This window comes from Chrysochloris asiatica, unplaced genomic scaffold (assembly GCF_000296735.1).
Source record: "Chrysochloris asiatica unplaced genomic scaffold, ChrAsi1.0 scaffold00282, whole genome shotgun sequence".
Taxonomy (NCBI): Eukaryota; Metazoa; Chordata; class Mammalia; order Afrosoricida; family Chrysochloridae; genus Chrysochloris; species Chrysochloris asiatica.
In genome coordinates, this window is record NW_006408800.1 from 2999080 (window position 1) to 3012192 (window position 13113).

Consider the following 13113-nt stretch of genomic DNA (forward strand, 5'->3'; position numbering starts at 1 on the left):
GATGGTGTAATCAAAACATTCCAGGATAATCCAAAGCTAAGGTATTTTGCCAAAGCCAACTCTGCTATGTAAAACACCCTAAAGGAAGTTCTGTGAACTGAGAACTAACAAGAACAGACAACAACCAGAGAATGATGTACTTAGCAGCATCATTCTGAACTCAATCAACAAATGCAAGTGTCAAGTACAGAATAAAATTATAAGAAGATGTCATCAGCTTCTGTTTTGGGGGAATATTCAGGAGTTATCCGTGGCCTTAATACTTAGATAGGTGTATATTTTGGTAATTTTTATGCTTTCTGATTTCCTCCAGGTAGATGTGATCAGGAGATGGTCTTCCGTTTTCACTCTTCTTCCTGAGAAATTTCAAGATGCCACTGTTGGTTGTTGTGATGTAATACAGGATTTAATTTTTGTCCTAGTTCCTTTTTAGTCTGCCTGTCCTGCTCCACAATCCTCGTTCAGGCCTTTTCCCTAGTGATAAACAGTTTAGAGTGAGTTATGGGCGTTTTGCGCTGCTGTTTGATTTTACGTGGCAATTGTCCCTTTAAATTTCAAGGAGATCTGTGCGCATGCATAGTAGAACCCTTCAGGGTTGGGCATGGGGTTTCCACTTGCTCAGGCACCCCCTCTTGTCACCAGATTGGAGGTGCACACACAGAGAGTGATTAATGAACAGCTACAAAAATAAAAAAAATAATGTCCATACCTTTATCTCCATGTTTGTCAGGCTTCCATGGGTGCTCCAATCCTTTCTCTGCTTGGTCTCACCCAAGACGGTGGCTGAGCATCTTGGATTAGAAAGCACTGAATTTCTTGCTTCTGCTACAAGTTCCTCTAGCTGTAAGACTTCCAACCTTCAAAATATGCCTTGGTATGTGGTTCAGAGTTCTGGCACCATCTCCTGACCCTGCTTGGTCTGGTATTCTGTGCTGTTGCTGACAGATCTCCTCACTGCACTTCTACCCAATCCACCATCTTGTTTGTTCTCCTTTTTTTTTTTAAAGAGAAGATATTTTCTTTAAAGAGAAGCTTTCTGTATTGCCTTTACTTGGTTGTTAAGTATTGCCAAGTTGGTTTCTTAACTCTTAGCAATCCAGTATAGATTTCAGAAGGAACTCTGGTAGTGTAGTGGTTACATGTCGAGCTATTAACCTTACAGTCATCTGTTTGAAACTATCAGCCATTCCATGGCAGAAAAGTGAGGTTGTATGCTCATATAAAAATTTACAGCCTCAGAAACCCTGTGCAGGGTAACTATGAGTTGGAGCCAACTCCACACCACACTACCACCACTATCATAATATTTCAGAGGAGCAGCTGGTGGGGTTGAACCACCAACTTTGCTGTTAGTGGTTGAATGTTTATCCTATAGCAGCACACTAGAACTCCTTGATAGAGTGTAGATATAAATTAAAGCATATTTTATAATTATATAACTTTACGTAGAGAAATATTGTTTATTATTCTGCCTCAACATGAATGGCACAGAACAAAGAACTTTAGTTTAAAGTCAACATTGCTGACCTGCTGAGTCCTGGTATGGTGCTGGTGATTAATGAGTTGGACTGAAAGGTCATTTGAACTACAAGGTCAGTAGTCCAAGCTCACCAGCTGCTCATCAGAAATCCTATGCAGGGTCATTAGAAGTCAGAGCTGATTCAACAGCACTTAACAACAACAATAACTCCCTTGTGGATGACTATCACAGTGACTAAGCCAATTTGATTTTTAAATTGAGATACAACCAGAGGACTCATAATTGCTTAAAAGATAAAGTCCAACACTCTTAACATGGTTCTTGATGGCTTATACCTCCCCAAGTCTAGCATCTTATACTGTGTCCAACTGTTGAACTTTTTCCCCAACCCCCACAAACACTTGTTCTGAGTCCCATATCAATTCTGTGTCCTCTGCCAAAATTGATTTCTCTGACTTCTAGCATAGCCTTTCATCCTTTCCCTGCCTCTCTGAGTTTTAATGTCTCTCAGCATTTCCACTGTATTTCTCTAGCAATGAAGGTTCACACTATTTTTTAGGGTTTATATCTTAATCTCCTCTACTTTATCATAAATTCCTTCATGCAGGAAATGTAGTGAAACCTGGTATAACATGACAAGGATTCCTTGCTTTGCTGAGTCTCACAAGTTTTCTGCCTTTGGCAAGATGTCGTTTTACCGTTTTTTGTTTTGTTGTTTTGTTTGTTTTTGTCATTTGTTTTAGTGGGAAATATTTGCATTTTCTTTCTCTGACAGATTTCTGCCTAACACAGATACTGACTTTCTCAGGATTAACTATATTCTTGCTAGAATTCAATTGAATTTGGACTTCTTGTAGTTGAATCATAGAAGAGAATATAAAATCCCTGCCCTGTGTAAAGAGAACAGATCTCTTGCCTTTCCAGGACCTACATAGTTAATCTTCATCAACAAATAATGGAGGCAAGAGTGCAGACACTTTTGAGTCTGCTGACTTGTTGCTCTTCCCAAATTTGCCACATGGACTGCTAGCCTTTCGTTTTCTACTAAGCAATCCAAATCTCCTCTAAGACCAGAGCACTCACTGCCTTAGCCACAGGCAGATGGGTGAGCTTCTGAGAGTTCTTGATTCTTCTCTCTTCCATCTGGGAGTAACCTTTGCTCATTGAACCATAGGTCCTGGCTGGATCAGAGCAGTTACATGGATCCAGGACAACATTTCTGTTCTGGGGTTAAGAATGCTAAAGATCCAGAAAGCTTTGCTACATTTAATACTTGTCTTAATCCTTCCTCTTTAAAATAGATGGCATTGTTTTATGATTGTAAATTGGAAGTGGCACATAGCTGATAAATGTCTTCTTATGTTAGATTGTTGTGTTTACATATAACCTGAGCCAAATGTCCACCACTTATTAGAATGGCTTTAGGTTTAAACAAATGTATACCCTAAAACCATAGTACCACAGGCTCTGGTGGTGGGAACTAGGTTACAATGATAAAACTCCTTAGTTTATGCTAATTAGGACAGGAAGAGGACCATTGATCAGGATACCAGTGGAGTGAATAGAAAAAAGACCTCTGGAAGACCAAGATAGAGGTTCTGTTGCAGAAATTCAACTTCCAGTGATAAAGGAGTAAATAAATAGTTCCCAGGGTTTTATGTCAGGCCTCATGAAAAATTAGAATTTCATTACAAATAAAACAACTTCCAGCAAAACTAGGCAGATATGCTATACAAATCCTCTAAAACAAACATGCCAGAAAATAAATAATGAAACAGATACATATGATAATCCTGGAACCCGAGCTTCAGAAGAAAGGATAGAGACATGGATCGAATAGTTAATAGGGTAAGAAGCTGAACAGGAATGGCAAGCAAGGAGACAGAGAGAGAGTGAACGCTGATCTGGCCTGACTCGGTGTGGTCATATGGACCTTTTCTGAGTGGTGTTGGGTCCAGATGGTGGCTTGATGATGCAGATGCGCACCAGTGGCTGGTGATGAGAAAGGTGGGATTCTCTCTCATTCCCAACATTCTCCTGGTAACCACAGATATAGTTAGCCACCATTCTCATCCACCCCCTGCACAGCCCCTGATCTGCCAAAGGTTAGAGATACACCATTATCAGTCAGGTGCCAGGTACACCACACCTGCATCTGGAGGTATATAAACTCTGCCTCTTCAGACTAGCAGTGGAGGTCTCCAGCCTATAACCAGCCATCCTACCTTTAGCTGTCTAATGGCAGCAACCATTGTCGTTGTTGTTAAGTGCTGTTGAGTATATTGAAACTCATAGTGACCCTGTATAGGGTTTCTGGGAAGCAGTTGGTAAATTCAAATTGCTAACCTTGTGCTTCCCAGTCCAGTGCTGATCCTACAGCACCACACCAAGGGACCAGCTACCATTGTTGTTGTTAAGTGCCTTCAAGTCTGCTTCAACCCCCAGTGACCCTGTATAGGGTTTCCAAGGAGCAGCTGGTGGGTTTGAACCACCAACCTTGTTGTTCAAACTGACCTTGCAGTCCAGTGCATTATCCTGCAGCACCACACAAGGACTCCAGCTACCACTATTGTTGTTAAGTGCTGTCACAGCTACCAATAGGACCTGCAAAATGGACTTCTTGATTAGTTGTCCTGACCATAGACAACACCTAAACCTCCAGCAACTCCATCTAGTGACAGACACACCACCTCTCCTCTTCTCCCACCTTCTGAGTTCCAGGACTGGCAGTATGTCAAAGTATACTCATTACTTTGCTCCGCACAGTTTTCACCTCTTTAAATAAGCCCCCTTCCTTTGTTTTTATTTCTTTTCCCCTTCTTTTTTTCTCACCCTTTCCTTGTTTTTTGTTTTTGTCATTTCATTCTCTACTTTCCTTCTTTTCTTGTGTCTATTTTCTTTTTTCCTATCTGTTTATCCTTACTCTCTTTTGATTTTTTCTACTATTATTTTATCTTTCTCTTTACTTATTACCTTTCCTTAGTTTATTCTATTGTGTTTCTTGTTTCTTTTATTTTCTCTCATTTTTCTTCCCTTTTCATATTTTCCTTTTCCTTTTTTCAATTTTTAGTTATTACATTTTTTCTTGTTGCTGCATTTTTTCCTTATTTTCTTATTTTTTGCTGTTGTTTGTTTATATTTTTATCTTATGTGTATGTCTTTTTTTTTCTTCTCTTTTTGCCTGATCCAATGGAAGACAGCAGCTGTGCCCATTCATTAAGCACCAGCTGTACCCTCTGCAGTCCCACCTACCAGGCAAGTCACTACCAGCTGCTGTACTACCTGATCAATTATAAACAACAGCCAACACCTGTCAAATCCACCCTGAACTTTGTTACACAAATAGTGTACATAGAACTGCACACACACTTCCATTCTCTATCACTTCCATGAGGAGGTAGACGATGAGCACCTAAGAACATAAAAAAAATACAATCAACAATTAAATACACATTGACACCAAAATGTCAAGGAGACAATTGACAGTTTCAGTTCACATGAAGAAACAATACAGGTTAACCTAGTGACCAAGATGAAGTCAGAAAATCTCTGTATGAAAGAAAATGTATTGTAACTATGTGATAAAGAATACAAAAAGAATGATATTTAGATGCCTTCAATAGACTGAGAGAAAGATTGAGAAAGCTGCTGGTGAAAGCAAGAACACAGAAATAAATCTTCAGAAGAAATCAGAACAACACTATAAGAACCAACAGACAAAGTAAATGAAAAATTAGAAATAGTGCAAAAGTCTCAAATAGAAAGATTACAGAAATGGATAATACATTGAAAGGGAAAGGGAGTAAATTCAAATCAATGAAAGGCTGAATAAGTGAACTTGAAGACAAATCTCTCAAAATCAGTCTGCCAGAAGATCAATCAGAGAAAAGTCTGAAAACATTTTTTAAAAACCTAAGATTTATGTGAGACACCATCAAAAGGAATAGCTTATGGCTGATTGGAATTTCAGAGCAGGAAGAGACAATAAATTATCAGAGTTTTTGGAAGAAAACTTCCCTAGAATCATGAAAGATGAGAAGATGAGTATTTAAGAAGCTGAATTAACCCCAAATAGGATAGACCCCAAAAGAAAATCATCAAGGAAATCATGAAACGTTCCAAAACTAAAGACAAGAACAGAATCCTGGCAGCAGCTGAGGAAAAACGAAATGTTCCCTACAAAGGAGTGCCAATAAAATTTAACTCTGATTTCTCAGTAGAAAACATGCAGGCAAGAAGGCAATGGAATGACATATGTAAATCTCTGAAAGAAAAAATTGCCAATAAAAAATTATGCACTCAGAAAGTTGTCCCTTAAATATAACAGCATATTTAGGACATTTTCAGATAAACAGAAATTTAAGGAATTTGTAAAAAACAGACCAATATTTTAAAAAGATATGGGAGCATGGTGGCTCTGTAGGATAAGTACTGGACCATGAAGCACAAATGGGCAGTTTGAACTCACCAGCCACTCGACAGGAGAACAATGAGACTTTCTGCTCCTGCAAAGATTTCCAGCCTTTAAACCCTATAAAAGCTTACTGTGACTTGGAGCCAACTCAACAACACTTAACAACATAGCAATTACAAAAAGTATGACAGGAGTTCTTTGGACAGCAAAATATGAAATCAACATGCATGACAACACCACCCAAAAGTCAACCTCGATATACAGATATCCAAAGTAAAACAAGACTCTTGTTTTTGTTGTTGTTAAGTGCTATCAAGTTGTTTTCAACTCATAGGGACTCTGTATAGAGTTTCTAAGGAGTGACTGGTGAATTTGAACTGCTAACCCTGAAGTTAGCTGTCAGTGCGTATCCTACAGTACCACACTAGGTCTCTAAGAAGCAAACCTATAAGAATGAAAATAGAGAACCAGAGATATCAATTTATAATGAAGGCAATTACAAACCAAAAAGAGGTACTAGTGTAATTATAGAATTTCCAAATGATGAGGAAATCAAGTAGATCTCAAGATGGAACAATAGACTTTCTTAAACTTGGGAAGAAAGTAATCAATTACAGGGTAATTGTAAAGTAAATTAATAAACCCAATCAATAAGAAAAGAGGGAAATCATAAAAATGTAATAAACATTTAATAATGCCAGTGAAAAAGATAACAAGGAAACTTACAAAGTTAACTCAGCTCAAAAAAAGTGTGTGGAAAAAAGAAATCAGCAGCACCACAAAAAATGACAGTCATGGGATTTTCAATAACGTCCGTCATATGCATGCGGAGGCTGGACAGTGACTAAGGAAGACCGTAGAAGAGTTCATGCTTTTGAGTTACGGTGTTGGAGGAGAATACTGAAAGTGCCATGGGCTGCCAAAGGAACCAATAGATCCGTGTTGGAAGAAATGCAGCCAGAGTGCTCCTTGGAGGCCAGGATGGCCAAACTTCATCTCTCATACTTCGGACATATTGTCAGGAAGAATAAATCACTGTAGAAGCATATCATGTTTGTTAAGGTGGAGGGTCAGAGAAAAAGAGGAAGACCCCCAGCAAGATGAATTGGCCAAAGGCAGCATCGATGGACTTGGGGCTCAGGATCATAGTCTTAAGGCAACACCATTTTCAGTTGACATAGCCTAGTCCACAAAGACAATACTGTATATCCTACTTTGGTGAGTAGTAAATGGGGACTTAAGAGCTTGTGAGTGATCATCTAAGGTGCACCTATTTGTCTCTCCTTGGCTGGAGGAAACAGAAATGATTAAAATGTAAATATCTCGTAAACTGTTAGTTCAGTGGATTAATAGACTGTGAATTTCAGTCTTCACAACCTTAAGACCAGAAGAACTGGCTACCACTACCAACTACTCTAAAATGGATCATACTGGAAGGTCCTGGAAAGAGTAGGAGAAAACTTAGAACAAAACTGAATCCTAAAAAAATCCAAGCGTACTGGTCAGATAGGGACTGGTGAAATCCTGAGAGCCTGGGCCTTTGTCACCCTTCAGGTCTGGAACGAACTCCCATGACTGTGTGTTTTGTTGAATGTAAAATTGATGATCTGCTCTGTAAACCTTCACTCCTTTCATAAGAAAAATTCAAATAAATACATAAATAAAAAACAAAACATTCCCTAGAAGGAAAATGAAACAGAAATATCGTCATCTGGGAAGGGATAAGAGGAGTCTGGTTTATACTTCATCCCCCTTTCATAAGAAGTAAATTGTTTTTTGAAGTCATATTCTTACAGAAAAATATGAAATTCAGTGCATTTTAACAGTTTTACTATGTAATCCCTCTCACTGTTAATAAATTGAAAATTACCATTATCTTTTATTTCCCTTTTAGACTTTTTCCAATCAATAACTGCCCTATAATTAATCACTATTTTTATATCCACTGATTCTTTGTTCATGCTTTTGAGTGTCAAAGAAATGGAATTATGCAATCTGTACTTTTCTCATCGTCTATGTTGTTTGTGGTATAAATGATATACTTGCCAAATGGTGATTATAGGTACAGAAAAATAATACAAGAAAACAAGCTGGAGGTCCTGGAGCTGACAGTTGTTATTGTTGTTGTTAAACGCCATCGAGTCATTTCTGACCCATAGGGTTTCTGAGGAGCAGCTGGTGAGCTTGAACCACTGAACTTGCACTTCAAATGGTTTTGCAGTCTGGCACATTAACCCACAGCACCACACCAGGAGCTGACAGTAATTATTGTATTTTATTTTGAAATAGCTCAAGACTTCTAAAAGTTGCAAAATTATATTGTGAGTTCCTATTGTTCATTCAACTACTTCTCCAATGATAACATGACATAACTATAGCACATATATAAAACCAGGAAACTGGTGATACGATGCTAACTCAGTGGCCTATAACTTTGAAATCACTAAAACATTAGTATATTGTACTTTACAGGGGAATTGACAATGTTCAAGTTAAAAACCACAGATAAAAAATCATATACTGTTCTTGTTAGGGACTATCGAGTTGGTTCTGAATCATAGAAACCCTATCCACAACAAATAAAGCACTGCTTGGTCCTGCACCATCCTCACATTTATTGTTAAATTTGAAACCATTATAGCTGCCACTCTGTCAATCCATTTCACTGGGGACCTTCCTCTTTTTTGGTGACCCTCCACTTTACCAAGCATCATGTTCTCTTTGAGGGACTGGTCCCTACTTGTCCAAAGTACAAGAGACAAAGTCTTGCCATCCTCACTTGTAAATAGTATTCTGGTTGTACTTCTTCAAAGAAATATTTGTTTGTTCTTCTGGCAGTCCATGATACTTTCAACATTCTTTGACAACACCATGATTCAAATTCATCAATTCTTCTACAGTCTTCCTTATTCACTGTCCCACTTTCACGGCCATGTAAGGCAATTGAAAATACCACAGCTTGGATCAGTAGCACTTTAGTCCTCAAACTGACATCATTGCTCTTTAAAGAGGTCTTTTGTAGTTGTTGTTGTTGTTAAGTGCTGTCGAGTTGATTCCGACCAATAGCGACTCTGTAAAGGTTTTCCAAGGAGCAGCTGGTGAGCTTGAACCACCAACCTTTTTGCTTAATATGACACATCATTAAATTTCTTGATTTCTCCTTCTGTGAGCCATCCAGAAATCACAGGATACATTGTATGTATGTATGTAAGTTATGGAGAATACTGAAAAGTGAATGCTCGGTATGAAATTTTTACTTGTCATTCAAATATGAGAGGGCTTCAAAATGTTTGTGTAAAATGAAATTATAAGATAATGGAATTTTCCCACCAACTTTATGAACCCCCTCCCATTCTTGAATACAATGTTCAAAGCATTGTACAGTGTGCTTGCTGTATTATCCCTTTAAACAATTCAATATATAGCATATGACAACAAAATCTGAGTACTTTTATATGCAATTTGTAGGAAGCCTTTTGGGGCAGTTTCTACTCTGTCTTACAGTGTTGCTCTGTTGGACTCATACTCAGTGGTATGATAGCATATGATAGCAGCATATACAATCAACTCTGTTTAATTAGTTACATTTCTAAAAGTAGTTACACAAATTCGCTGCACATGATTGTTTTTATGATAGCTTCTTTACTATTCATTAAATTGGAAAGTACCTTTCTGCTGATCCATTTCAGTGTCTTATTAGAATATACATGCTTTCTTCAGATTAGTAAGTGAAAATTGATTATTGCGGGTAATTAGCAGTCAGATGGCAGGAATAGCAGGATACTGCAGATATCTGGAGAAGCCTGAATTGTGCAAGTGGTTTGCAATTAGCTGTTAACGTAAAGGTTTATAGTTTGAACCTACCTAGTAGCAACACAGCAGAAAGGTCTGGCATTCTGCTTCAATGGAGATTAGTAAAGAAAACCCTGTGGATCATTGATTTTCATTAATACCTGAATTTGCAAGGAATCAAAAGTAACTTGACAACAACAGATTTTCATTGTTTGCTTCTTTCTTTTGCAGTGGTCTAAAGATGATATCTTAATTTTTTTTTTTTTATAGATTTCTGACCAATCTGTCTCTGTGGAGTGTTCCAGGCCTGAATTATTTCTGATTTTATCTTTTCAGGGGTCCCTCTGGATTCAGAGGCACAGTGAAAACTTCTAAGGATATTGATGTTGAAAAAGAGCAAATGAGGGTTTTTGAAGGAAGAACCAGTGGAGACATTCTTGTGTTATATAACCTTAGTAAAAGCTATCAAAGCTTTTTCAAAACGACAACTGCAGTGCAAGATATTACTTTGGGCATACGAAGAGGAGAGGTAACTAAGCTTCTCTTTTACTCTTTCATGTTTTAAGACTATGATATTTTCAATTGTTGTTTTCAGAATATCTAAAATAAGAATGAAAAGACCCTAGTAACTTCAGGAACTACAGTAAAATCAGTAGAAGCAGAAGATGACAGAATATTTATGAGTATTGACGTTTTCCTGATGTGGTGCTATAGGATCAGCACTGAACTGTGAACCACAAGGTTGACAGTTCGAACCCACCAGCTACTCCTAGGAAACCCTATGCAAGGTCACTATGAGTTAGAACCGACTCGACAGCACTCAACAACAACAACATTTGTATTTTCCATATGAAGACTGCTGATTGATAAGGTCTATTTATTTTATTTCATAATTTTAAAAATGCCATGTGAATGGGGAGTTTTAATAATTTTGGGGTGACTGTTGTTGTTGTTAGGTGCCATCGAGTTGGCAGCAACTCATAGTGACCTTATGTAAAAAATAAATGACACACTGCTGGTCCTGCAGCAGCCTCACAATAATTGCTATGCTTTAGCCCATTGCTGCTGCCATATGCCAATATGTCTCATTAGGGGTCATCCTTTGTCACTGACAAGCCGCTTTACCAAGCATAATGTCCTACTCCAGGGACTGCTCCCACCTGACAATATGTCCAAAGTATGAGAGGTGAAGTCTGGCCATCCTGGCTTCTAACGAACATTCGGGCTGTACTTCTTCCAACACAGACTTGTTTATTCTTTTGGAGGTCCATGGTATTTTTAATATTCTCCTACATCATCGTAATTCAAACGCATCAGTTCTTCTGTGGTCATCTTTATTCATTGTCCAAATTTCAAAAATGCATATAAATAAGGTTATTGAAAACACTATGGCTTGGGTCAGGTGCACCTTAGTCTTCAAACTTATATCTTTGCTCTTGAACACTTTAAAGAGATCTTGTGCAGCATATTTGCCTAATGCAATATGTCATTTGATTTTTTGATGACTGCTTCCATGAGCATTGATTGTGGATACAAGCAAAAGGAATCCTTTGAGAATTTCAATCTTTCTTTCATTTATCATGTTGTTTAGTGGTCCAGTTGTGAGTATTTTCATTTTCTTTACATTAAGGTGCAATCCAAACTGAATGCCAAAATCTTTGGTCTTCATCAGTAAGTATTTCAAATCCTCTTTGCTTCCAGCAAGCAAGGTTGTATCATCTGCATATCATAGACTGTTAATGAGTCTTTCTCCTATCCTGGTGCTATATTCTTCATCAAATAATCCTGCTTCTTGGATTATTCACACAGCATACAGACTGAATAAGTATGGTCAAAGAATACAACCTTGATGCAAACCTTTCCTACTTTAAAGCCATTCAGTGTTGTCTTGTTCTCTTTGAATAGCTACCTCTTGGTCTAGGAACAGGTTCCTCGTGAGCACAATTAAGTTTCCAAATACTCATTCTATGCAGTGTTGTCTATAGTTTGTCATGATCCACACAATCAAAAGCCTTTGCATAGTGAATAAAGCACAGGTAAACCTCCTTCTAATATTCTCTGCTTTCATCCAGGATCCATCTGAAGTCAGCAGTGATAGCCCTCATTCCAGGTCCTAGTCTGAATACAGCTTGTACCTCTGGCAGTTCTATGTTAATGTACTGTTACAGCCATTTTTAGATTATCTTTAGCAAATTATTTATCTCTCTCTCTATGTATATTTGACAAAGGATATTTGTGCATGGATATTTACCTTTACTCTAAATGTATCCATGTAAGTAGTGAAACATACAAGTGGCAAACTTATGTACATTTCTTTGACATAGCAAATCATATTGAGGGAATGGTCACTGGGCCTAGGAACTCAGCACCATACTCTCAGGAGAAACCAAAAAGTCAGTTGGCACAACAGGGCTCTGTGATACAGGGATCAAGGCATAGTTTGAAGAGGGAAAATAATACTAAGATGCTTGATTGTCTTGGTTTCCCTTTCCTACTATTGTAAAATTGAAATTTGAGTTGGATAGAAAGGAATGTAAAGAAACATGATTACAGAAATCTTGTCTTCAGCCTATAACTGATTGGAATACCTAAAAGAAATTCCCCAGTGAAATAGGCCTCCTGCCGAGCCTTTGCAGTGTATAGGACCTTAGATGGAATCCTGAGCCCTATCCAGAACCTTCTGAGATGGGACATTTCCACTAGAAAGGACGAGCTGACCAGCCTAGAACAGATAGAGCGACAGAACATACATCTTCAAAGAAAGACCAACAGGAAAAACCCAAAACAAAAATGGCAGTATGACAGGTTAGTGCAAGAATAAGCAAGTTGTTCTCTGGGAAGCATCAAGGCAAGCAATCAAATTCCTTCAGGACAAACACCGCTCTAAGACTGAAACACAAAGGGAACACATGAGCAGTCATGTAAGCTTGCTGGTGCCCATGTTGGTCTACTGGTGAGTGGAAGAGGCGGAAAGGCAGCAATGAAGAAATGGGCTGAGTTCAACCATACTCCACAGACTCCCGTAGACCTAGAGATGAGAGAGAGAAGAAGAAGGGCTGGTTGGTCCAAAATATGGTGACACCTGGGGACACCTGAGCCTATGGACAAGGACATAGCTACAGAGGGCTAGAGCTGAGAGTGAAGCATCCAGTTAATATGGATAGGGATGGGTAACTTAGACATTGGCTACCTAAAATGAGGGGGCAATGAAGGCATGAAGTGACTGGCTTACAAAGTTTCAAGGGGGAGCTCAGTTTAATAGTGTGTGGGAAAAGAAAGTGTCCCCACTGAATAGTTTTCATCTTGTCTAGATGAGTCTGGTTAAACGAGATGGGGATAAGATTCTTATGGTTCAGTAGTGAGTAATTGTTATCATGACTAATTGTGACTGTCACAACTGTAAAAGTAGAAGTTTTGTAACAAAAAC

General features: G+C 38.3%; 1 protein-coding gene across 1 annotated transcript in view; it reads left to right on the top strand.

Annotated features, from left to right (window-relative positions):
* The window catches only part of LOC102815532 (ATP-binding cassette sub-family A member 13-like), an 857870-nt gene that overhangs the window by 662308 nt on the left and 182449 nt on the right, over positions 1 to 13113 (top strand). The window contains exon 54 of the mRNA XM_006874535.1: positions 10023 to 10215. Coding sequence (XP_006874597.1) covers positions 10023 to 10215 — 193 coding nt within the window. The remainder of the gene's footprint in view (positions 1 to 10022; positions 10216 to 13113) is intronic.